Raw genomic sequence first — 26,554 nt, 5'->3', positions numbered from 1 at the left:
TTCATTTATTTCAAGCACTGTTAAGACAATAGAAAAACAGACAATGTCACACCAGTCTGCACCAGATACCCACACGGTAGGAATTTCACAAAGGCCAGTTTGTCATTTTAGGGGGAGTGGGGAGCAACAACTTTAACACACCAACACACTCAAACAAGTGTGGAAAATATGGAGAATGACAGTTGAGCACCCGTGTGAAAATATGGAGTGTATCACACACACACACACACAGAGGCAAAAACAGAGATGAGGAGCTTTTATGATGCCATGATAACATGTGATGTCAAACAGCCATTCTGAACTGTTGCTGACAAATGAAGCTTTCATTTAAAAAAAAAAAAAAAAAAAAAAAAAAGTATAACATGATACAACTTACAAGAGATACTATAATGGTTTGGTAGGGATACACAATCAGATCCTAAAAACATACCCAGGTGTATGTATATTGCATCAGAAATCCAGTGACAATTCCCAACACACACATTTGTCCCCACAGACAATGAACAATGAACAAACTTGTAACTTCTAAATTGAACCCCCACAATCTACAACCACTGTTCAAGGCTTCGTATATGCTAAACGTCCATTATAAAATCCCACATTAACAGTTCACTCAACTCTGCAGAGCAGAAACATGTGTGCCTCCGTAACACTAAGAACATACAGGAGATTTACTGCTGTGTAACAATTCATCTGAAATGAGAATCTGATCCAAACAGTTCCTGAATGAAAAGAAAAAAAACACACACACTGGGAACAAAAATACAAATGAAAGAATACATATCTAAAAAAACAAATCCCATATGTTCACATCTCCTCACAAAACTCATTTTAAAGTTAAAAAAAAATCTCCAAATATGCAGAAAAAAACCCAATAAAACCAGTGGGAATATTATACTGGGATGTGACGCATGCACAACCCATTGAGGTTGATGGAAACAGGAGATTAAGACCCTGCCACTAAAGTGGCATTACACATTATTTTGGAGTCCAACTACCCTTACAAGGTCACTTTCAAAAAACACCACCAACAGCTGTGATAAGGTCCACCATTGTTTATACAATATACATCAACAGCATAGGTTATTAGTACTGCAACACGACTGTTTCCATATCAAAATATACAAAACAGGATCACCTTCAACTCATTCCTTCATCCATTCAGGGCTTCTGGTTGAATTCTGCCATTCCGTTTCATTCAAATTTTTTCATAATAATTTAACAAAAACTATGACAAGTCCACACACGTACACATATTTGCACTAAAATGTAAACATTCATTCATAATACACATTTATTAAAAAAAAAAAAAAAACAGCCAAGGGAGCCAATTTGTTTGTTGCATCCACTGTACAGTTGTTAAATCCCAAAGACAGAGATCAACCTGAAACATGAGAGTGCTCTAACTGTTACACGGCTACTACGACTTGTGCAAACACTTTCAGCTAGACTACGTTTGTGAGGAGCTGGACGGAGGGTCGACAGTATTTAAGGTATTTAGAGGACAGAGACAACAGCCTGGTTTCCAAAGGTGATAACGCTGTGATTTAAACCACTGCTGGAGGAGTGTCGGCGCATATGCACGTTTCTACAGGACAGACAGCGAGTGGTGGTCGAACTGCGCATGCATGAAGCTTCTTATGTACAACTACAGTACCTCTTTGAAATGGTTCATATGGCTAAACCATGCTTTGGCACCAGCACTAGGCTTCCAAGTATTGGGATGTTGAAATATTTGTCCATTGAAAATTTTATACAGGGCCATGTTCAGGAACGTTGAATCCAAATTGTCACCACCACAATCTCTTGGGAGGCAGCACAGAATATCTTAGGAAATTCTATAATACATTAACGCAGGACCAACACTGAGTATGTTACCAAGACCCAGTCTGAACACAAAACAACACCCAGTTCTAGACAGGCATCGCAGTGTAAAAAAATGAAGTATGGAACGATATCGACTGATGTTACCTCCCCCTTTTCTGCACCTACTGTAAAACCACATGTGGCTTTCTGGAAGCTGCATACAGTCTGTGCAATTCCTAAAATAAGAACTGCTAAAGCATCTAAGGCATTTTCAGCAACCAAAAACAAGATGAGCGTAAAAAGTCATAAATAAGTTTCTTCATTTAAAACAAAACAAAAAAAAGATATTTACAAAATACATCGGTCACAGGTGCCACAGTGATTTGAGAACCAAGAGAGAAAACAAGCAACTAGGAAGTAAACGTTTTGGTAGTCATTATTCTGTTAACAGTGTAGCAGGATGCATATATTACTGAGAAACATCGATTTGATTTGTTCTTCCGTCTTTTAGCAGTTGCTTGTGATGATTTGGGACTTGGTCACAGTTTCCTGGACACACATGCAAGGCCTTCGAATGTAAGTACAGTGGCAGGTCAGAGACAAAGTGGAAGAACTAAAACCCTTCTTTCTCTTTTGACTTGGCTCTCTGCTGTGCTGTTGTACTCTGTGACCCTCTACCTCCCAGCTTCACACTGGATTCTGACTGGGCCGAGTTCATCCAGGACGCCTTGAACGACTTCGGCTGCGTGATGGGAAGGGTGGGGCTCGGCATCGCCTCTCTCTCCTCCAAATCGTCAAAACTCACTTCCTGCACCGCCTCCTGTTTCTTGAAGGAGTCCCTCCGCTCCGTCAGAGCCAGCTTCCTCATCACCACCACCTCTTTGGAGTGGTGGTTGCCGCCGCGGTGTTGTGGTGATGCAGTGGAGGAGCGGTGGTGCTCGCTGCCTCCGCCAATCAAGTCCTGGTGGCCTCTTTGCCCACCTATGTACAGCCCCTGACGGCCATGCTCACCAACACACACAAACCCGGTGGCAGTGTCCCCCTCCATGTCCTCTAACCCCTCGCCCTCAGACAGAGGCACCTCCATGGTGTGGCGGCGGGTGCTATAGGCCTTTCTATCTCCATGGTAACTGCCTGTCATCTTGTCTCCCGTCAGCTTCTCTGCTGACTGGACTCTCTTGAGGAGCGGTGAACGTGGCGGTTCTGCACTGCGGGGACGCACGGAATGGCGGGCGATGGTGGGAGGGGACAGTGTCTTGCCATGGAAACCATGTAGGGACTTAGGGTGACTAGAAAGACAGGATGGAGAACACTGAGGAGAGAGGGGCTGAGGAGGAGGGATGCAGGCTAGCGGAGAAGGGGGTATACTGCTGGTGGACTTGCAGCGGCCAGCCTTGGTGTAGCGACCCAAAACGTGAAGGGAGCTGGGCCGGGCCTGAGGTACAGGCGAGTTAGGGGAGCTGGAGCAAGGTGAAGAACTCGAATCTGTGTGGACAGAAAACATTTCAGCTTAAATATTTTTCCTCAGAAAAGCACCTGTATACTTTTTTGCAAGTGGAACAAGGCATCCCATCTCACCTCCGGAGTGGTCAGGGGCAGGGGAGCGGCAGGGTGTGGAAGGGCCAGGAGAGAGTGACTGTGTGGGGGATCCAGAGAGGCTGTCACTAGATGACTGGTGGAAACCTGAAGAGAAGCTGCGACTGCTCTGCATGGGCGGAGGAGGCGTGTGCTTAGACAGTTTCTTCAAGATGCTACGTCGTCTGCTGCAAAAGAAAAAATAAGGTGTCAGAGGTGTCTTTAGTTGAACTTTTTCAATGCTTACTAAAGAACAAAGTTAAAGTTAATTAAATAATGTGATGAAACAGAGCCCAAAGAAAAAGACAAATTCTATAAACTAATGTCAGTTAGATTCTTACTGAAATTTGCTTCACTCTATTTTGTGTCATGAATGTCTAACAAGACATCTAGGGCCAACAGGTGTGATTTTAATCCAAAAGCAGTCCTTTAGACTAACTAGAAAGTAAGAAATTTGGCGAATGGAAGTTGATGATTGTTCATTAAAGCCACTGGAAATTGAAGTGAAAGTTGTCTGTCTGAAATCCATCACCTAACTTCGACGTAAACAAAGTCAGACAGGAATAACATGTGAAACAGAGTCGCTGTGACTTGATCCTCCTCTCACGTACCTGTCCTGTCCATCCTTCCTCTTGCTCTTTTTGCTGCGCCGAGCCATCTTGGCCTTGTAGCTCGCCTTCCTAGCAGGGCCCACTTTAATAGAGGTGTTCTCCAGTGCAGTCGTCTGCAGGGTCACCCTATTGCCACTCTGTTGGAAACAGATCATTGACATAAACACTCATTTACAAGGCGTTCTGTTTCCGATGCAGAGTTAAGAGAAGAATCACAAAATGTTTGTTTAAGAAAAGAAAGCTCAGCAGTACATTTGGCTACTCTGGGGATCATCAGAGTAAAGTGTGTACAGAAAAATAAAATCATATTTGAATTATTCACTCACCTTGAGCAGGAGCTCCACCACCTCAGTGTGAACGAGTCCCTGAACAGACTCCCCGTTAACGTGAGTGATGAGGTCACCGGCCCTCAATCCTGCCTCGTGTGCTGGACTGCCCTCCTCAACACACTGTGGACACAAACACACATACACAACCTCAGATCAAAATTAGTGGTCAGGCAACAATCTAATCAGCTCTTACCAAAACCAACATTTCAGCTATGCAGATATTATAACCAATCTTTTGACTGACAAAAAACAGACACATTTGAGTTCTGACATATTAATCCAACTCCTTAGAGGAGTCAAAAACTGCACCAACTGTTACAAAAAGGTTTTTCTTCAGTTTCACTGAAGCTTGGATATCACCTACAGTAGCTTAAAGTTTATAAGAATTCATTTTTGCTCCAATGTGATGAAATATGGCCCCCGCATCAGGCCACCTGAAGTTTTTTTTATAGAATTATATGTGCAGATCTCAAAACACAACTCTAAATCTGTGGAGATGCTCACACATAATTATTCCCTCAGCACAAGCTACTCATTAGGTAGAGACACGTACCCAAACCATGTGGTGCACAGTGTACACGTCAGTGTCTCCCATGTAGACTCTGATAGCTCGCAGCGCAAAGCCAAACCTCTTCCCAGAGCTGTGGATGACCACAGGAGGCCTGAGGCAGCTGACGCTGACCGAGAGGTCCCGGCTGGGGGACGAGTCTCTGGACGAGGGGTTGGACGAAAGGGACAAAGATGATTTGGGGCTGGTTGGAGGACATGCCGAGTCGTCTGGATGAGGAGAAGAACATGATCAGCAAATTCAAGGTAGAGACTTTATGGATAATATCTACCTCTAACTGCTACTTTTATTTTTTAACATTTTGTGCACTTCATAAAATTATTTGATAAAACAGTTTCTACAAAAACACCAAAATGAGGATATCTTTAAAATGGAGGTTAATTATCTGTGTATGATTCTCAGTTAAATAAGTGAAAAGAGAAAACACCATGAGCAAAGAGCTCAAGCAACATTATTCTCATCTTGACAACAATATGTAAGTATTTATGGTTTGTGTTTGGGCTGTAGAGGGCACTGTAAACACATGAACAGTCTGTGCAAATATACAAAGAGATAATAGTCACACTCCTAAAAGATTATGTTAAAAAACATGCTTATGACAATGTCTTTATACCAGATTCAATGGAGTGATAATGAAATGTCCTTATTTTTCTTATTCATTCATATTATTCTATTTTATTTTATTTTATTCACAATATTTGCCTCACCCTCCAGTTTTATTTAGGATGTTTTGTTCACATTATGTAGACATTATTATTATTGTTATTATTATTATCTGTGTACCTGGCGTAATAATGAGGGACAGGCCGGAGACTGAGGCGGATTTTGGGACTTTGCCAGCTGGTGATCTGGGTTTCTCTGGGGTCTCCAGCTGGTGGGCGATGCGACGGGACGCCCCCCTCCGGAATGACGGCCTTGTGCCTGTGCTGTTGCTCCGGAGACGAATGCGCCGCAGGTTGGAGACCATCCCATCTAGGATCAGGGAAGCAAAGAGTGAGACCACTGGTCTTTCACAAATGCTAAATTACAAAAGAGGAGAGTGCAAAGAGGTCCGAGTTTGTCAGTCTCACCCTCCTCCTCGGCAGAGATGGCAAAGCGAGGCATGACATCAAGGCTCTGGGTGCTGTTCATCACCAGCGGGCTGGCGCTGCGCTCTGACTGGGAGGAGCTGGAAGAAGCACGAGGGCGCAGACTGCAAGGGAACACACAGAGACCATAAATAAACAAGATTTTCAGGAGTTAACCCTCAAATAAGAGTCTATTTTCAAATTTGGGTAATCAATGATAGTGTAAATAAGGAGAAAAAACACGAAAAAATATTCCAAAAATGATTCAAAGATTTACCCAAATTTCTCTGTTGGCATTTCATTTCCACATGTGCAAGTAAATGTGCTCTGGTATGCTGTGCCTTAGTCAGCAGTGATTTGATTACATTCATTGTGTGGAAAAACATGAGCTTGTGGTAATTAATCATCATTTTAAAAATAATCAGTTATTCCGTCTTAACAGTTAACTATATTCAGGGTAACACACTTCATTCACACCTATGAAAAAAATGCATCCACCTGATCAGTCTGTGGATGAATGCCAGATCATACTGAGGAAACCCACATGAACACACACAAGTTTCATCAGTGTCTCATTAAAAAGAGAGAATATTACATTTCAATCTCCCATTTTTCATCAAATCTATCATTAACAAGGCATTTCATGTTTTCCTTTCTTACACTAAGTACGTCACTTACTAACTGTCTATCTAGTTTCTCACCTCCCCCTGTGTCCATCTGCCCTTTTGTCACCACTAGCCAAGTGTTTGTGTCCGTCGCTGGGGGAGAGGATTCCTCTGCCCTCCCATCGCTCCTCCTTCTCCTCGCTGTGGCTTCGCTCTGATGACGACAAGCTCTGGTTGGACGGCGTGGAGGTGGACAGGTGCTCTGTACTACTGTACACCTGTGGTTTAAGGAGAGTGAGTATTTGGTTTCTTTTATCATATATAGATGTGTTGTTGGTTTTTTTACTAAGAATTCACCAGAGTGTATCTGTTATTAACTTTAAGCTACATTAGTCTTTCAAATCTAAAACACCATTTGTGACCATTGACGGGGGTTGTGTCATGTTAGCAGAACTGGAACAAGTACCTTGCTGAAGCGATGGGCCACAGAGGAAAACTGTCGCAGCTCCAGAGAAGATTCATCATCATTGGTTTCATCATCATCATCTGAGTCCATATGACAGTAGCGCTCTGATCGGGCTGTGGGGAACATAGGGACATGCATCAAAAATTAAAAACTTTAAATTAGGTTTTTTTGCCCCACAAACAAACATCAAAATTCCAAAAACCGCTTCTAACAGGAGTGTGTCCTGTGGTTCTAACAGAGGTGTGTGTAGGTTTGTCTTTCAGCATGTGGACAGACTTACATTTGCATTGTAGTTAGTTGAATTTGTACTACCTCATAAATGGCGTTGTATGTGTATCTATCAGTAAATCCACCTACTGTCAAAATAACTGGTGTCCTCCTCAGTCTCTAGTTGAGGTATGAATTCAGCTTTCTGCCTCAGGAGTCCATTCCAGTCCAGACCCAGGAAGAACATGTGCATCTTCACCTCAGTGGTTCCACCTGGAGCAGACAAACATACATGGGTTTGTATATTATCTAGGGTCTGGTGTACAGCTACTCTGCTGCCTGTTTGAGAACACTAATACCCCCTCACCCCAACATAAAAATGCACATTGATTGCTCAATTTTATTCCCCAATTTTATTCCCCTCTAGTGAGACGAGTCTTGGCTGGCCACAAAACTGACAGGGTACAGGTGACAAGAAAATCTGTTTGTGCCTATTCTCGGCCAACACAAGATCACTGCTTTGTACCTGGGGCCACAGCATGCATCAATACACTCATCCATCATCAGCCCCTGTGCCACCAACCTGTCCCTAGGCGATCCAGAGGACTCTGTCTCAGCAGTCTGGTGATAAGGTCCTGGGCGTCAGCAGGCAGAGCATCCTCCCCCTCTGGCCAGATGATGTCATCTGAACAAAGAAACACAGATCAGTGACCCAATGGTAGGAATTCAAATGTATCTACAGGTGACTGACGTGATAACACAGAAATACTGGGAAAACTTAAGGTGGTGACTCAAAAAAAAGATTAAATTGAAGTTGTATGTGTAGATTCATTACAACAACACCTTAAAGTTAAAGAAACCCAGACATCCCTCTCTCTGGCAACGCCCACCAGCTCCTCCTTGGGGACCCCAAACCTTTCCAGGCCAGGGATTCCCCAAGAGGAGCTGGACGGCGTTGCCAGGAAGAAGGATGTCTCGGTTTTCATACTCAGTCTGATGCCACTGTGACCCGTTCCTGGATAAGAAAATGGATAAATGAATTAAAGTAAGGATCTCTTACCATTGACCACCTGACCAAAGAGCTCCTCTGGTGTGTCTCCAAAGAAAGGCACACAACCCACTAGGAACTCATAAAGGATGACGCCCATGGCCCACCAGTCTACAGGCTTCCCATAGCCCTGCCTCAGGATCACCTCTGGAGCAATGTACTCTGGAGTACCACACACCTGCAGAGAGGAACCAAATGTAAATGAGATAACGCTGACGTTAGCTGAAGTCGTAAATTGGACGAAACGAAGAGAAGACGAACCTGTTTGTCAATGAACTCTCTGGTGTCTTTCTCAATGTGACCTTCATACAAGTTGGTAGTCATGTTCATTAGACCAATCTTTGACAGCCCAAAGTCTGTCAGCTTAATGTGTCCCAAGGAGGTAATTAACAAACTGCAAAAGGAACGACACACAGAAATGTTTTATATTACATCAAAAACCAAAGCCAAAACATCAAATCTCAGATTGAGTCAGAAATATCAAAGGCTGAACATTTCAAACGATTCTGCTCGAACTTCAAAAAGATTACAAGTTTTTCAAAGATGATGGTAAGTCTATAAATGATGAAAGCTTTAAAGTAATTAGATGCTGCCTGAAAGCAGAGATAAGAAAATTGAAAAATGTGAAATATGTGGGAATATTCTCTTTATCCAGTTGGTTGAGGACTTACTTGTCTGGTTTGAGGTCTCTGTGTACAATGCCGTAGTTGTGAAGGTACTCTAAAGCCAGGACCGTCTCTGCAAAATACATCCGGGCCATGTCCACAGGCAGAGGGCCCATGTTCTTCAACAGGTTGGCACAATCTCCACCTTTAAATATAGAGGAATCAGATCAGAGTCTTTGTTTGGCTTTCTTAGCTGGTGTGCGTGCAGTGGACAGACTTCTGAAGGCTAAAATGAAAAAATTAATTTGGCTTCATAAACCAGAATGCATACACAGACCTAAATGTGTGTCCATGTACAGTCCAAACCAATCTCACCTTCCACATACTCCATCACCATGCAGAGGTGCCTCCGCGTCTCAAAAGAGCAGAACATAGAAACCACAAATGGGTTTTCAGCAAAGGTGAGGATGTCTCGCTCCACAAACACCTGCTGGATCTGATTTCTTAAAATCAGGTTTTGCCGGTTTATCTTCTTCATGGCAAAGCGCTGACGGGTTTCCTTGTGGCGCACAAGAAACACAGCCCTGCATGGCAGTAAAGAGGGGTGAATGGAGAAAAAAAGTAGAGAAAGAGGGAGAATTACAAGACAGAGGAACAGGAGAGTTAACAAAACAGGAAGAAAAATAAGGCGGGAAAAGAGACGAGAAAACATCAGCAACACTGCTGAGCATGACGCTCAGACTTGAAATGAAATTTCAAATTTGCGGTATGAAAGACAAAAAAACAACAACAGCACTTCCTCATTTTAGTTTCTTTTCCGCTTTTATTGGGCTCTCTGTGGTGTCCGCAAAGAGAATGAGTCAGTCAAACACTAACACAGAAGTCTGTCTTACTCACCCATAGGCGCCATTACTAATGAGCTTGATAGTCTCAAAGTCACTCTCCAGCGGTTTCCTACGTGGAGGGGTGCAGGCTGCGCGGCTCTGAATCATACACATACGCACACAGCAAAAAGAGAGAAGGAAAAAGGAACTTAGTTGCTTCTAAAAAGCAATCATTTGTGCACTTTATGACTTCATTGTGATAATATAAATAAACAAAAGCTCCATGTAACCCTTATACTAGCTCTATCCAGGCAGCCCATCAGTTATGTTGAACACGGTGTTGTTTAGCTCGACATCATAACCAAATGCCGCCGACTTCAACATTATTTCACCTACAACTGTTCATTCCGTTACGCTCAAGGTGGCTGTATACTCCTTCAGACATGCTTGTCGGAGAGCGAAAGTGCCCATTGAACCCCCTCCCGCCATACCCTTCCAACAGCTGACCGGGGGGGGGGCATTTCTGTAACCTTCCCGAAACAGACAATCTGACCCACTACAGTGATTGGCTAGCTGGGCAGAGGTGAGAAAGGAGTCAGGGTTTGAACTACTCTCTCTAGCTCATCTTTTTCATTCATGACACAAGTGTTTATGTCACTTTTTATGTGAACAGTGCAACATTATGAGAGCCTTCCAGGAGAGACGGTCTTAAAATATGCACCATTATCCCCATGTTTAAGCCATATTGTACTCCATTCCCCCTCCCCTCTCTGTGATGGCTGGTTTTTCACTCCGCCTTTGAGTGAAACTGTTCTGAATTATAAACCCTCAGAGTCCAATTCCTTTTATCTATTTCATAACTGTTTTCTACCTGTATATGTGTTCCTTCTCCAGTGTCATCAGACTCTCTGCTGGCCGCTCTGTGACTTGGGCTTGTTTGTTCCAGATGGACCATCTCTGTAACAGCAGCGGACACACCAGATCAAACTCAATTCAGCTTAAATGATCACCAGCGAGGACAATTAGTGCTTATATAAACTGTCTGACTAATGACATTTAATAAAACTAATACAACAGAACATTTTGTTATGTGATTAACTTAGAGGGAGTCAGTTAAGTTTAATTATTAAGGGTTTCAAATTCAGAATGACTACTACTCTTCTGCAAGATATAATTAAAAACTCTGAAATGTAGTCCGAAAAGAATGTAATAAAGGTAAGAAAATACATTTAATTCACATTAATAATTAAAGGGAGTCTGCAGATTATCAACACTTCAACATGGCATTTTCCATACATGAATAAAGTAATTGTTGTAACATCTCAATAGAGATATTAGTCTCATACAAACATACATGTTTGTACATTGTACAAAATGATAAAAGTCAAAATAAGGAATCAATAATGCACCTTCAAGGGGATCCCTGTTGAGGCCGAGCTGGCTGATGATATATCTGGGAATATCAGTCTTGATGCCCTGGCCCACCTTGGCATGCCCCTCTGCAGCCTCCAACCGCTGGTAAAACTCCTCTGGATCAAACTCCTGAAAGAAAGAAAGAAATCAAGAAAGAAAGAAAGAATAGATGTGTTGCGGTTTATTGAGTTTCACACATAATATAGTTGGCTTTCATTTTTGAAGTATATATTAAAAAAAAGAATGCTTAAAAGTGTTGCAAGAGAAATACTTTGATAGAAAAAGCTACAAACACCAGAAAAGAAATAGTAAACTCATATTGCAATGTCAGGAACAATGTTTTTCTAGCAAAATGTAATAAAACTAACAAAATGACACACACCATACAGTGTGAATGTTTCTGTAACAGATAAACAGTTCCCATGACAGAGCTGGTAAGAATGGGACGAATAGCTCTGCTGATTTCAAGACTTACTACACACCTACTGCCAATTTTGAAGAACTTGTGAAAGACTGCAATTTAAAACATAATCCTGTCCGGGGAGGTAAACTTGTTGGTGGCTTATAACAACAGCCAACTGTGTGATTATTACTGCAGAGACTATCATTACTGCATATCATCCATGCGTGTGAGTCACCTGTGACATGTTCTTTTTTGGACGTAGATACTTTGTTCACGGCTCTAAGCTGGCGAGCATCATGTTGATATCATTTCACTCCTGAACCTGTGATCACTACTGCGACTGCCAGTGAGTCTTACCAGACACTCCAGTAGCCTGGCAGGCCTGGAGATGATGATGAGAATCTTCTTCACCAGTTTGATGATGATGGTCACATCCTCACTCTCTGAACGCTCGTACGCCTGATCAGGGAAGGACAGAGGATGACGGATTATTATTGTGATGTAATCCAATTGGCGCAAGTCATGAGGCAGCACAGTTCTCCCACAGATGCTGTCTGCACTTTGCTCTGGCGCGTATTTTTAGCATTCATTTCATCTTCTTACATTATCTGTCTGTGATTTAAGGGATTGTGGCAGGTATTTCAACATCTTGCATCAATTGCAGCAAAGCAGGATCTTATTTCTGTGTTCTGCCTTGTCAGTTTTCAAATGTGATTTTATTAACTCTCATTGTTTCCATATCTTAGTCCAACATTGCCTTGCCTTGATCAAACAGCAAGTTCAGAGACTGTATTTCAGAGGTAGTGAAAGAGTGATGTCTGTCAGAGTTCAGGTTAGTCAGCTGATAAAAGGCTCTGTCTCTTACCCTTTCCAATCTGTTACAAAATGTGTTTAAATGTGTCATCTTCCAACAGCTGTTAGGAAAAAGGCAGCACTGACAATAAGCTGCTCATATCACTTTTTTAAGTATTACCCACGTCAAACAGGACTACTGTGCAAAACAGAAGCTATAATTCCAGAGAAGTACTAGCAAGCACAAGGAAAAATCTGACAAATCTGACATGTGACAGAAGGAACCATTTACCTAAAATAAAGTCTTTCTAAGCTGGAAAATTATTTTTGTGGCTGAGATGAAAATATAAATCACAGAAATGTGGTTTTAGTGGAAATTGTAGACAAAATAATGGCTATTCCTGTTGTACCGTAGCATAAACTTAGCTTCTCAAAGATGATGAACACACTACATGAACTGTGCTTACTGTGGCACCTTTATAAATGAACGCAATATTAAATTATCCAACTTTCTGAGTTTAAAAAAAAACAGTCATTCAGCAGCATTTGCTGTAATCAATTTTGCAGAAGGCAGTATTTGCTGTGGCAAAAATGGTACTGGAAAGGTTATGTAATAAATCATTACATAATCAAACACTTGCACTCACACACTCCCAAATCTATGTAATAATATAAAATGACAACACCATTACTGACCAGTGAACTGGAATCAGCACAGAACGAAAACCAATCAAACAGGCAATGCCAATTCAATGTTCTCAGTGTAGCTGCAGTACAGTATGCAATGTCCCAGAGGGCAATCTGAGTTACCAACCATCAGAAATCCCCTGGCTGTGTCTTACAAGAACATTTGTTGAAGCTGGGAAGCACCCACCTCATGTAGCAGCTTCTCCAGTTTCTCTTGCAGCTCCACAAAGTACCTGGAGGTGACCAAAGCTTTCTGGGACTTGTCCAGACAGTCTCTGGCGAGCTCCACCAGCTGGTGCTGAATGAATCCCAGCACACCGTCAGCCAGGGGCAGAGCGGTGCCTGGGGAACACTCTGCAATGATGTCCAGCAGCCGACCCTCCATCTGGGCTGTCGCCTGGGAACCAACCAAGATGGAAGACTTCATTTAAAACTCTGACAGCAGCATTAACAATGTCTTTATACTTGTGCTCCAGATTTTGACTTTGCCAGGAGTGTTAAAATCTCCTGTCTTGGTTTCCATGTTTAAAAAAGGTTGTGCACACTGGTTTGTAGATCAGCAGTCTTTTATTCTTTTAACATATTCCAAATAATCACTTACTTATGATGGTAAGTTAATAAAGCTCAGAGAGAGAAGGAAGTCAAGATGTATTCACTGTACCTTGGGAAAGCGTTCTTTGTAGACATGATTCATCATGACAATCTCATTGTCAAATGTTCCACACGTCCGTCCAGGGCTGGATGAGAAACGAGAAAAAGAAAAATGTTGGAACAGCTATGAAATACTAGATGACAAATATCTATGGTATTTTTGCAGAGATCAAATTAAACATTTACAGATGCCAAATCTGAATAACAAAAAGAAAACAATCAAAATGATTTGACAACTGATGGATGAGAGGCTTACATTACATAAACCTTTAGTTAACTCCTTTTCTTCTATATGAACTGACTGTCTTTCAACAAACCAGCCTATAAATCAATGTCAATCACAACTGTTTTATTTAAGCTACGAACATTTTCTGTAAATTTCTTGTGAGTAAAACATAGCAAATGCTTGACTGAAAGCGTTAACTGCAACGGCAGGTCATAAACACAGCATGTTTGAAAATGACACTAATGTGATTCAGATCAGTTTCTCATCTGCAGTATCCGTGACCACATCTGTTGTCTGCAAATGGATTCAGTTACAAGAGGGCACCTTTCAAACTGTCCATACACGTTACAAATCAATGTACTGTCATCAACAACACTAAAAATAGCAAACCCGGGTGACCCTATACATCACATACTACAAATAACAATATCAACATGTGACAGGCACTTGACTATTTCTGGGTAACAACTGTTGCACATGCAGTGCGGTTTAATTTGAGGGCAATAAGAAATGTTTACACACCCCCTTGAGCTATTTTAGAGCAACATCGAACCTTGAAAGTCTATTCCAAATGGAAATGTATGGAGTAATATCGATGTGCTTTTAACAGCAGTGCACCATTCTGTCACATTCATTTAATAAGTTATACAACCTAACAGTTTAGATGACCTTTTAATGTGGACAGGTGCCAAATTGAAGGAAAAACCACCACGTGCTGCCAGAATAGCTCCAATGTGCATTGACATTAATTCTGTATGTAATTGTCAATGGTTCTTACTGACACAGTGTGATCATGTCATGCATTGACATTCTCAGCTACCTGAGAAAGAGTTGTTCCTCTGTCTTCCTCACATATCACACTAATGCACAAGCATCACGGTCATCAAAACAGCTGATTTGCAAACCATATGAAACACAATGTGGCTTAACTTGAGGTATAAATTTGCCATGACAAAGGTAAAATCATATCTTTTTTTGTAGCTTGTAATGATAGCAAGCCTACATCATAGCAAAGTCAATCATATGGAACATTTTCAACTTCAGATTAAAAACATTAAGTACTGAATTATTTACATCCATAAATGATTATGAACTAGTTGTCTACAAGGGTTGACTGTGGTCAAGATTTGTAGACAACTTTTCTCCTTTAAGTAGAAAACAATCACTTCTGCATACCAAGAGCACGTACTGTAGCACATATCTAGACACTTTTCTACCAACCACAGGAAGGCCTACATGCATAATTGGCACATGTAGGGGCACGTCACAGAAAGAATAACCACATCAAGACGCCGCCAACACCCTTCACAGCTCAACAACAATCTTACCAAATGTAAGACTACTTGCTTGAATTTCTGTTTACAGCTGTGCATGGCACATCGAGGCGGCTAACTGTAGATTTGTTTTAATACTAGTAAATGTTCGTTTATTCTGTAATACAATCATTTTATCTTCAAATGGATTATGTTTAGGTAAGCAGCTGCAACAGAGAGAACGTTTTGAGGAGCCTGTCACTTCTGCTTATTATATGGCTTCAACTTCTGGATGTGGTTAGCTTTATATATAACTCCACACTTAGCTTCTTCAATTAGTGCAGCAGAATATTCCAAGAACAGTTTAGCATTAAATTGCAGTTTTAGTTAGACATAGGGCCAAAAAAAGACAAGTAAATGTTAGCTAAAAAAGTTCAATGGAAGAGAAGGAACAATTAACTAAAAATACAAATGGCAGTCATGTCTTTTTTTTGTTTCATATGTATGGCTCTGATGGCTCAGCAGATCAGAGATTCAGTTACCTACTGAACTGAAGGCTTAGTGAGTTTAAACTTGGAAGGTTAGTTTTGCTAACTAGCTAACAAAGGAAGGATTCGGCTATATTTTAGCCACACTAGCGTGAGGTTGAAATTTTAATTTTACCAGTTGCTCCATTACTATTGTGCAGTGCATTGTGGGAAAAGTGTCCATGAACACCACAATTAAAGAAAGAAAGAAAACATTTTGCATGCATACTTTAAGTATCCCCTTTTACCACATAATGCATGATGTAAAGCACCTTAAATTGCCCTTGAGTTACAAATACACTTGCCTTGCCTTTCATATTACTAAAACGGTCGCAATTAGGATGTTCTATGGGAAACAATTTAGATTCAGAAAGTAACATTAATAATGTCAGCAGTGGTGGGCTTCAGGTTTCATGAGGGTAGGACAGATCACAGGCTCAGCAGTATTTTTTAGGACTGGAGTGGAACTGACAGATCTGAGTGCTTGTGACCAAAAAATCATCAGGAAATCGAGCATATAGAAGCTATTTGACCACATGCTGCGTTTACAACTCCACTATGCTCTACCTGCCTGTAAAAGTCATTTAATTTGCTTTTCCAAGTCCTTGATCGCCTCTGCTTTGCATCTACTTAGTTCGTCAAATGTCTTTTCATCCTTTTGTACTGCTTCATGTCCTTGTTTATTTTTAGATATTTCACAATATTAGTGTGATTCAGTAGTACTGCCAATTCCACAGCCTTGAAGTGTTTCAGCTTTCTTCTGCTATTCATTGTGTGTGTGTGTGTGTGTGTGTGTGTGTGTGTGTGTGTGTGTGTGTGTGTGTGTGTGTGTGTGTGTGTGTGTGTGTGAGTGTGAGTGTGTGTGTGTGTGTGTGTGTGTTGACCGTGGTGGCGCGTTTCTGCACACACTTGCCCTTGCAGCGTTAAATGAAGTTGTATTTAATTTGAATGATAACAGCCAAGAAACGTGCAGCTATTTGGGATACACCCATTGAATACAAACCGATGAGATTATCTCTCTCTGTTTCTGAGTACTGTATGATTCAAAAGGATACCTGAGACTGCGTGAGCGGAGCCTGACAGGCGGCGAGGTATGTGATCCATCTTCGTCCGCCACACTCTCCGTGCTCCGGAAATGTTTGAACAGGAAGTGGAGATCATCTTGCGTGGGCTTTAAGGGCAACTGGTGCAATAACTCCTGGGAAGAGGAGGACTGGGAAAGAAAAGCGGGGATAAAGAGAGGAGGAGGAAGTGGGAAAGATATTGCAAAGAAAAGAAACATAGAAACAATAAATTGATGAATCCTCAATTTCCTACTTTTGTCTTTTTTTTCATTTTCACATTTGTATCTATGTTTAGGTTTTGGTTCCCCAGCTTTGATGATATAACATCCTGTGATAAAAGGCTTCCTCTGATAAGAAAGTCACACCACTGCTCTTTCAGATTCACTCATTACCCAGTTAATACTCATGCTTTCATGTTCCACTATACATCTGAATTAGATTTAACACTTAACAAGGACATGCTGAGAAAAGCTGCAATAAAGCCAAAACATCATAAATCCCAGTTTTAAAAAATGAGTCTGTGGAGCTTTAGTTTTCTCCTCTCCTGAAGCAGAGTTATATTTTTGTCTTTCCTGCTGCAGCTTGCCCCGAGGCCAGCAGCACGGCTGTTGTGCTGGCCATGCATGCATTTGTTTTTTTTCTTTACGGGCCAAAATGTGTGACACAAAGCCTGGAATTTCTGAGAACTCCCAACTGGCCCAGGATCTTGTGTTTCATTGGAGGAAGAGCAAAGGGAAGAGTGGCTCATCTGACGAGAGGAAGAAGAGAGAAAAAGTGAAAGGAAAGCACAGAGAAGAAAAAGAAACAGAAAGACGGAGAGGAAAAGAGACAGACGGGAGGAGGGAGCGAGGAACAGCAAGGAAATAAGTGATAGAGAGAGGGGGAGAAAGACACCCTGAGGAGGAAACTGGAGACGTGTCAGAACCGAGCGAGAGCAGCATAAAGACCTCACTGACAGCAACCCTGAAAGGGGCATTGTGTAGCGAGGGCTGACCTCACCATCTCCGAGCCATGTGGTTGGCCATACAAAATTACAGCCGTGACAGACTACCCGGGTATTGTTTTTACGGCCAACTGCAGTTTCAGTAACGAGTCTCAAGACAAAATCTCAAGATAATCACCACAGAAACGGTCAACAAAGAGCCGACGGGTGTAGCTGGCAAGTATAGGGCAAATCTCTTGGTTTAGCTTTTCCTTCAAGGAAACGTTGATTGAGGAAATGTGAAAAGTCCCTGTTCATTTATGATGTCATCCAGGAAAACGAAACCATCCATTTCAACGATACCCTTGTTATTTTAGTGATTAGCCGTATTATACTTTCTTCTCGGTCAACAGAGTGCAGCTCAGATCTTTGTATTAGGACGTCATTTATTTAATAAGGATGGTCTCGTAGTAAAACATTAACTCAAAGTTTAAGCAAGATTTCTTTCTCACGATGCTGCATTTAAACACATCCATGAGGAGTTCAGCTTTGTGTATCTGAACTGTTTTGAACTGTATGTATAAAACTCCCCATCTTCAATCATAACTATTACTGTAAAGAAATCCTTCCAAGAAAACTCTGGGACGGCATTTGAGGATTCATTCCCATTTCCTCTCTGCAGTGGAAAGCGTGATAAAAAGCCAATGATGGAGGGATGCATCATCATTGGACACATCCTGTTATTATCACTGAGTCATCAATGATATAACATCCATCTCCTGTCAGCTGTTTTGTATAAAGCAACTCGCTACTCAGAACAGTATAAGTCAACCCAACGGTCATATTAAAGTGTTGAGATGGTGTAAAGTTCTCCGCCAGCCGTTGGGAAAGTACTTACAATGTCTTTAGTTGCACTTGTTAAATAAATGATTTCAACAGTACTGACATATTTAGGTTTACATACTCTAAACATGCCACAGATCAAAGCGAAGTTATACTCAGCTCCAAATCTGTCTTTTGAATATAAATCTGTCATGAGCGGTAGACTTGAGAAGCAGCTTCAAAAATGTTTGCAGATTGTTTCTTCACTGAAAACAGAGGCTGAGCTTGGGTTCGTAACATTTACAATTGATTTCAACACAGGCCAGTATTAATGGCAGAAAGCTGACATTTCTCAAAACTCTCTTGCAGCATAATCCACTTCTCTGTTGTTTGTTGTCTGCCCAGTGTGTTTAAAGCACACATATTTATGTCAGAATATGGCTAAGTAGACTGTTTTTACTTTAGACTTTTATAGTTTTATAAGAACAATATGCGTGGGGCCTTTCATCATGAGCTGTTTGTCAGGTAGTATAATACACACTTTGGCCTGGATCAGACGGAGTGCTTTTCAGCAGCCTGGGCTTTTTGTCATTGTTTTCAATGAGGGTGAAGCTTTTTGTTTGCTGCTTTTACGTTGCTGAGAGCCTTGTATTTTTTGCAGGAGCATCCTGAACTCGGAGCAGAAAAGCGCCCAACGTCATTTGCATTTTTTCCTCACTGTCCAATCAGAAGAGACAACAATGATGTAGCACAAACACATGGTGGCTATGGCCGGATATGCAAAGCTATATGACCTTAGCAAGCATAGTTAACATGATTAATAACTATATAGAAAAAATAAAAAGCTAAAGATCTGTGAGTTCACTTCACAGCAAAATAACAGTTAGGCTAAGGACAGGTGATTTGGTGGTTGCCTAATAAGAATTTTTTTTTTTAAGACGCAGCAAGCAACCTGTGTTTTCACAACCTGCAAAAAGCACTCCGTCTGTTCATCTAAAATATGGTCCAGGTGCAGCACCCTTCCATACAGGAAGTCATTTTAAAAAGGGGTACACTGTAAATCAACAACTATTTACAGGCAGCTTGTGTATTTCCCTGTAACACCTTCACTGTGTATAATCTGATGGGATTTACAGTTCAGTCAGTCAGCTCCATAAATTAACAAGACACCAGTGCCCTGTAAACAGATTAATACACAGAGTATAAGTAACGCAGGGAGCAGCACAGTAAATGGTCCCATGGCAGTGGTTTAGAGAGAGATTAAATATCTGATAAAGGATACAGACAGACTGACTGACTGACAGAGAGAGACGGATAGATGTCACTGATATTGATGACTGCAGGGAGATGAGAAGAAAGACAGAGAGAAACACAGAAATAGACTTAGCTTACAGATACTGAAGAACTAGGTGCATTGGTGCAGTATCCAGAAGAGGGAACAGACGCCACAGACCACCTTCGGCCGTCCGCTCTGCAAAAACAAAATAGTTACAGACTTGTCAGTGGTTATCTCCTCATCATTGACGTCACCTACACATCCTGTTTACTCACTCCAGTGTTTGAAAGTTTAATATTCTTACACTTGATTATTAAACTCTCAATGCAGTAAGAGATCTTGCCACCCAATTTTAGGACAAATAAATACTGATACTTGAAACTGTGCTGATGAAAAGATAAAAACACCAATTTCTCATTTTCTTACCTTTCAGTGCGGGCCAGTTGGCTACCCAGATGCAAAGAGGGGAAGACGCAAACGGAGCAGGACGGAGATGAAGAGGAGGAAGACGGCCAGGCAGAGACACAGAGTGAGAAGGGAAATAAACACTGTTTAATGATGGTGACAGACAAAGTCTGGCTGTCATAGTCACAGTCCTGTTTGTCTGTCACAGCACGTAGCCAGGGGCGGTCTGCTGCTGAACACCTGCCAAGCTGCTATCATACTGCAGCACTGAGACCCACAGACACTCAGATCGTGACTCATTACACTCACACACACCCACAAACAGAAGACACATACACAGTCCCTACACATACACTACAGAACACCCACCCAGACCACCACTACATACAGAAACCTCAACCTTTATGCATAATATTTCACTTTCACTTCCCTTCCCTTCATGCTCCCCCTCTCCCAATGGCGCTCTGAGGACATGGTCCAACTTCCTTCACTAATTCGATCCATGATGAAAAACAATGGTCAAATGTTTGCTCAGTGAAATCAGCTCTTGGGGACATAGTTAAATCAGAGGTGGCACAAAGAAATATGATGGCTCTGCTCTGAGTGAGACCTGAGGATTAGTGAGGTATATTATATGTGTGTGTTTTTTCATCTGGTTTTGGATATGTATGCCACCCTCTCTGTTATTAAACTGATACTGGGCTATTGTATTAAGGTCCTGGAGGGCTTAAGGGGATAGAAACTGAGATTAAAAACAAGGTTTTAGATCTGTGTTAGAATTAATGCCCTGGATATAAAGGGGGAAAAAAATCTATTAGGGACCGGTGCATTGGCAGCACTCACACCCCAAGGTTAAAAACAAGTATCTATAACTGAGCTGCCGCCAAACAATTATGCCCATCTCTTGGGCACGGCTCCTTATCACATTATTCCCTCATTTGCACTTTAAAAACATTTACATTTTTATCCCTTTTCCTGAACGCCAGCTACTGCATGTTTAGCTATTTTGTGTTTACATGAAAAAATAATGCAGCGGAGCTCTCCAAAGTGCAGTCGCAGCATCTGTCTCCACGCTGGCAGCTTAAAAACTCTCAATAAATTTAGATGAGTCATGCAGGCTCGTGCGAGGTGATTCTATCAGGAGTCGTCCCCTCTCTATCCTTGAGCTTGTGTTGCAATATGCTGTACTGCACTGCAACATAAAATGCTAATTCACAACACATATTTAGAGATAAACAGAATATACATTTTAATTATATTCTGTAAAAACAAAAGCAGCATACTCTAACTCTGGATACATGCTGTTTTGTCTAAAATCTACTTTCCTATAATACACCATTTTTTGCTACTGGACAAGGATGCCAGTTTTCCTGAATCCCAGCAAGTTGCGAGGAGCGTGATAAGAGGGCAAGCTCTGCAATTTTGCCTATAATCACAGCAGCCCTGAATAATGAGTATGTGCACCAACTCGCCGCCTTAATTGGCTTGTCAAGCACCAAGACCCATGTCCAGCAAGCGGCCCTGGGGCCTTTCAGCTGGTTGGACTTGCGTCTCCATTGCCTCATTTCCACTACAGGGGCAAAAAGGAACAAGTCAGGGCATGCTCATTATTCATGCTAATAAGTTTTCTCCACAAAACCAAAGTTTCTTAACTTATTATGCATGATTTTTTTTGGAAGGCTGCAGCTTAAAATAGTTAACAAAAGGTGATGATCTGTTTAATTCCATGTGAGTTTGTTTTGGCTTGGTTGGGCATTAAGTAGCCCTTCTGGAAAAAACTCACTAATGAAGCAGCTTGGCTCTCTCTACCTCTCACTGCAGGTTCCTGTTACTGTTGAATCAATCATGAATGGGAAAGTCTATTTGCATTTTGGCTAGCTTTTATTTCTTCACATTTTGAATTGCAATATGTTTTGTCAGATCACATCTTACCAGGAAGAAAGACCAACTACTTTAATGTTAAGATGTACACATAATCTTCCAGAGTTAGAGTTTATCAGTTATACTTTTTTCCAGTTTAATTATCAGGGAAAATACTTCTGTAGTAATGCTGAAGATCGAGGCTACTTTAGAGCACATTCTTATTAAAAAAATCTGAGTTAATTCTTACCTGCGGGCAAACTGGAAGTTGGCAGAGGTGCTGGCAGAGACATTTCTGGGGCTTTCTGAAGGGCTGCTGCCAGCTGAAGAGACACGCAATCAGTTACAAACAACAAAAAATTAAGAAACTACTGAACCTATATTACTATTTATGTGTTTCCTTGTTCTACTTGATCAGTTTAAAAAAGCTCAATGATTCACTGTAAACTCTTTTAATTATAGCAAATCAGATACAGAGGATAACTGGCCCTTGTTTATGCCTAATCAAAGAATCTCAGTCCTGCAGACAGCAGGGGCTCCTGTTGTTGATCACAACACGCCACATACTCATGAAAGGTTGACTAAAGGGGTTTCTATGCCAGGCCCTGAGGGCAAGGCACTGCCACATCCTGAGCCACTTAAAAAAAATGGGTTGAGAGAATGAATGAGTCTCCATATGGCAACTCGGGCAGGAATGGGTAGCCTAAAGGAAGCAACATGGAAAAAACAAACACTGCGGAGGACAAATATTCTTCACTATACTGTGGGCACATTATGTTCCAACAGTAAGAAAAACTTAATGGTAACACCAGAGGGAAACCACTGCAAGTCTTGTGATTCACAGCATTAAAAACAAACAACTCTGAGGGCACATATACCAGACTGAGAGCTGAAGTAGTGGTCTGCTGCCACGGACGAACCATCTTCATCAGTCCATTGTTACCCAGTGCCACTTGTCTTTTTTTCATGTGATCATGGCTATGTGCAGTATGTCTAATGAGCCCCCAGTCCAGCTACCAAACACGCAACTAAAAACAACGCAGTTGTTTACCTGTGGCCAGCGGGAGAGGCGAAAGTGGTCGTGAGAGCGTGGGCGACGGGGTCCCGACAGCCAAACTCCTTCTCTTGTTGTTACGGGAACTGTGAGTGGAGTAACAAACAGAACGGAGAAAACATTTGCTTATGCAACACAATTACAAACACTATCAATGTTTTGTCAGCGCAGTAAACAGTAGGGTAAAAAGACAAATGCAGGTGAACCAATAAACCTCAAGTAGATGATCATGATAAGGAAAGCAACTGTAATGATAGTGGTAATGGTGTTTATACGTACGCATACATGCATGGATACAAACGTGTGTGTATGTAAATATAAAGGACACACCCACTGAAAGAGGGTACTGTGTATGACTTTGAGCAGATGTTAGTGTAATGTGTAATGTCTTCTATTTCCACATCAGTTTATTAGCTGTGTGAAATCTCTTGTATTTGGGAGTATTTCCTATATGAGACTATAAGAAACATGAGAAAGACTTCTTGTACCCCCGAGAGCACCTGATCCTCTTAAATAGCCTAAAGCATATACAGTGATTCAGAGAATTCATTGAACCCAATGACTCCTATGACATAACTGTGCACACCATAACACATAGTCTGGTATACCGTTACAGATCCATCATCCACACATAAATAACACAAACTTATCTATAAGTAAGAAACTCAATCAGAGTCAGAGCTTCTGGTTTTTGTGCATCCAACTTTGAACACAAATTTAAACTTATAAAGCAACCTTTTACAGCTTTTATGTTTGAAACGAATGAAAATATGTGCCTTTCTGTCCTGCTGGGACAGGTTTGATCAAACTGTCGTTATATTTTAATATGATTTACAAGACTGTGATGGTGCAAAAACAGTTAACCACAAGCCTTTTCCCTTCTTTTAAACTCCTTTAAGGAAACACTTTTCTTTGAAAAGTGGTGACTAGCAGAGCTCTTTCAGGGCTGACGGATACTACTAATATCGCTTCTCTTAGCATGACACACCCGTACAGATGACGGTGTAATTGTGATGTTCATACTTTCAGGTTCACATGTTATTTTGTCCACTTCCTGGATGTTTGTACGGTGCGTCTGAATATCTGGTGCTCACTCTATAACAGATTTAGGGCTCCTGTTTGGTTTGTTTTTGCATTCTCAAGAGACGCTCTGTGTAATCCCATCAACTCTTGGTTTCATCCTGGAGATGTCATTGGCATCTCCCTTTCTCTCTGGCAGTGACCTAAAATAATTGTCAGGCTGAGATGACAACCGAACCTGACGTTTCTGGGTCGATGCTGAGGCAGATTTACACAGTTGTATGGCCCCCAGTCCAAAAACTGACAGAGACAGCACAGCAACAGAGAGAAGAGAGAGCCAATACGTTCTTGAATTTGGCCTGAAAACATCTATGAAACTGCTCCGACTACATAAAGACATTCTTGTGCACGCACCATTTTACTCTTATCAGAAAAATAAACAAACAGACACCCTTTTCTCAGAGGAGGGAAAAAATAATGACATGAAAACACTGCTGTATCGCACCATGACCATGTGAGGGCTTTATCAACAGTTAGCAGTGATAAGGCTAAAGCATGATGAATACGGACCACAGCCATGCAGGACTGCATGTTTCACAGGTCTGCTGATGGTCAACTGCTACTTTTCTCCACTGAGCTCCATTCAAAACAACACTGTGTTAAGTGGGTAACATTACTGTTGCATGATCCTAACCTATATAGAAAATGTGCCTATGGTAGCTGAGAAAACTGGATTATATGGATTTGTAAGATGAGGGCATGGGCTTTCTTCCAGGGCTCCACTCATCAGTAATGAAGCATATAATATATGCCCTTGACTAAAAATATGCTTTAACAAATGCATACAGCACCAGTAAAACTACATTTCATTATATAAATATTGTGGTTATGACAAGGGAGATAAAAAAATGTCAAACTATGATAAGATGACTATGCACTACCTGAGTGGCAATGAAACAGGGCATGTAAGGCAACATTGATTGCTCGGCTTTGTGAGAGCTCGTTACATTTATCTCACAGATAGGAAGTAGCCTACGTCTACAACAAGACAGTCCCTATAACCACATCAGTGTATCGATCAGCACTGGGACTTTGTGTCGCTTTATGCGACAGCTGGCAGCAGACAATGCAGTCTGCCTACACACACAAACACAGACAGACACACACACAACAGTCTACAATGGCCACGTTTCTCTGTCGGAAGAAAAAACTAGGGCGGATGTAACCGACATATACAGTGTCGTACTGTAGGCTATCACAGACAACACAATGGCATTATCAATCTCAGCTGATAATTTTAGCAAGCACAAGTGTGGGTTTGCGTTCGCGTGCTGGTGAAATAAATAGCTGAACATAAACGCTCAACAAATTGATGTTTGTCAAACGGTGAATGGCACTGCTCAGCGGGGAGCAGATGAAAACTACCAGCAGACCAGACGTTTTCGATTTGCTGCAATTATGTCATCCGAATCGCTGTATATGTCTATACCTCCACACAGCTAGCCTTTGGTTAAAAATGAAAAAAAAAAACAAGCTTTACCTTTTTGACCTTTTCATCATGGCACCAGTCACAAAACTAGTTTTGTAGCTCGGCAACACGGTCCAATAGTAGTTTTGGTCAGACATAGTGGCGACCGATAAAGCCAACCCCGATACGAAAAGAAATGTCCTCTACAGTGAGGGCACCATGTTGAACATCATGTTGAACCGTCTCTCCGGCGGGGCTGTTTTTACTGGCGGAGGTTAGCTAGGCCAGTACGCGGTGTCCAACAGCAGAAACTCCGCTCAGCTTCGGTACAAACTGACCCCAGACCCGCGGCACGGCAGCTCGGTGGAGATGAGCGACTGCTACGGCCATGTCCGCTCGGCTTCCTCTGCCTGCTACCAGCAATATTCCCGAAGCAGCCTGTCCTCCGCTGGATGCGACATTATCGAGTGATAGCTTCGCCAAAATATTACAGAGCGATACAAACTTTCCAGCTACTGCACCGACCTAATGCGCAGCCGCAGTAGCCCGCACCGAAGGGAGGAGAAACTAATGCTGCCTTCGAGCGCTGTCGGAAATATTGAGGTACTGAGTGGAAGACAAATGCACCACCCAGCGAAAAAAAGACTGAAGAATTAAGTATGTTCATATATAGATTCAAATATCAGACATAGGCTATGTCTGTAGATTAATATATTTAAAACAATGAAAATAAAAACGTGAAAAACAGAGTCATATCTTGGCTACAATTTTCAGTTTGGGGGTTTACGAGTCGTCTGTGAGGTTGCATTTTGTCATCGGAATATTAAGCTCCTCGTGATTACCATGCGTTTCAAGGACGGTACATTACATAGCCTACTACATAGTAGATGTATAATTAAGATGTAACCTAATAATAGTAATAGTTCATGTGTTCAAAGTAACCCCTGTGACAACACTGAGATGAATAGTTTCACTAAACAAGGTTATGTTGTATAATTAT

At 41.6% G+C, this 26,554-nt stretch overlaps 1 protein-coding gene across 1 annotated transcript; it reads right to left on the bottom strand.

Moving 5' to 3' along the window:
• Positions 1–241: 241 nt before the first annotated feature.
• On the bottom strand, positions 242–26,034 carry mast3a (microtubule associated serine/threonine kinase 3a). Its single transcript, XM_062429746.1, has 27 exons — positions 25,627–26,034; positions 23,064–23,152; positions 22,263–22,335; positions 20,174–20,194; positions 19,864–19,942; positions 16,719–16,876; positions 13,668–13,743; positions 13,194–13,403; positions 11,885–11,986; positions 11,121–11,253; positions 10,583–10,668; positions 9,785–9,870; positions 9,263–9,471; positions 8,954–9,092; positions 8,544–8,676; positions 8,295–8,460; positions 7,818–7,919; positions 7,385–7,507; positions 7,028–7,140; positions 6,658–6,839; positions 5,960–6,081; positions 5,673–5,861; positions 4,875–5,098; positions 4,319–4,441; positions 3,993–4,129; positions 3,385–3,569; positions 242–3,291 (listed from the first exon to the last, which is right to left on the bottom strand). The coding sequence occupies exons 1-27, from the start codon at positions 25,710–25,712 to the stop codon at positions 2,420–2,422; spliced, it is 4,218 nt and encodes a 1,405-aa protein (XP_062285730.1). The 5' UTR covers positions 25,713–26,034; the 3' UTR covers positions 242–2,419.
• Positions 26,035–26,554: the final 520 nt, after the last annotated feature.

The sequence above is a fragment of the Scomber scombrus genome, chromosome 11, assembly GCF_963691925.1.
Source record: "Scomber scombrus chromosome 11, fScoSco1.1, whole genome shotgun sequence".
NCBI lineage: Eukaryota > Metazoa > Chordata > Actinopteri > Scombriformes > Scombridae > Scomber > Scomber scombrus.
The sequence above is the reverse complement of the archived record's forward strand: the minus strand, read 5'-3'. Positions and strand labels throughout refer to the sequence as shown.

Bases quoted from the DNA above. Each gene is read 5' to 3' on its own strand.
- mast3a (XM_062429746.1), bottom strand. From the start codon at position 25,712: ATGTCTGACCAAAACTACTATTGGACCGTGTTGCCGAGCTACAAAACT. The intron at 8,461-8,543 runs GTTCGTCTTCTC...TCCTCTCTGCAG, and splicing joins GAGAGTTCATTGACAAACAG to GTGTGTGGTACTCCAGAGTA. The intron at 6,082-6,657 runs GTGAGAAACTAG...GTTCCCTTGCAG, and splicing joins GCAGATGGACACAGGGGGAG to TCTGCGCCCTCGTGCTTCTT.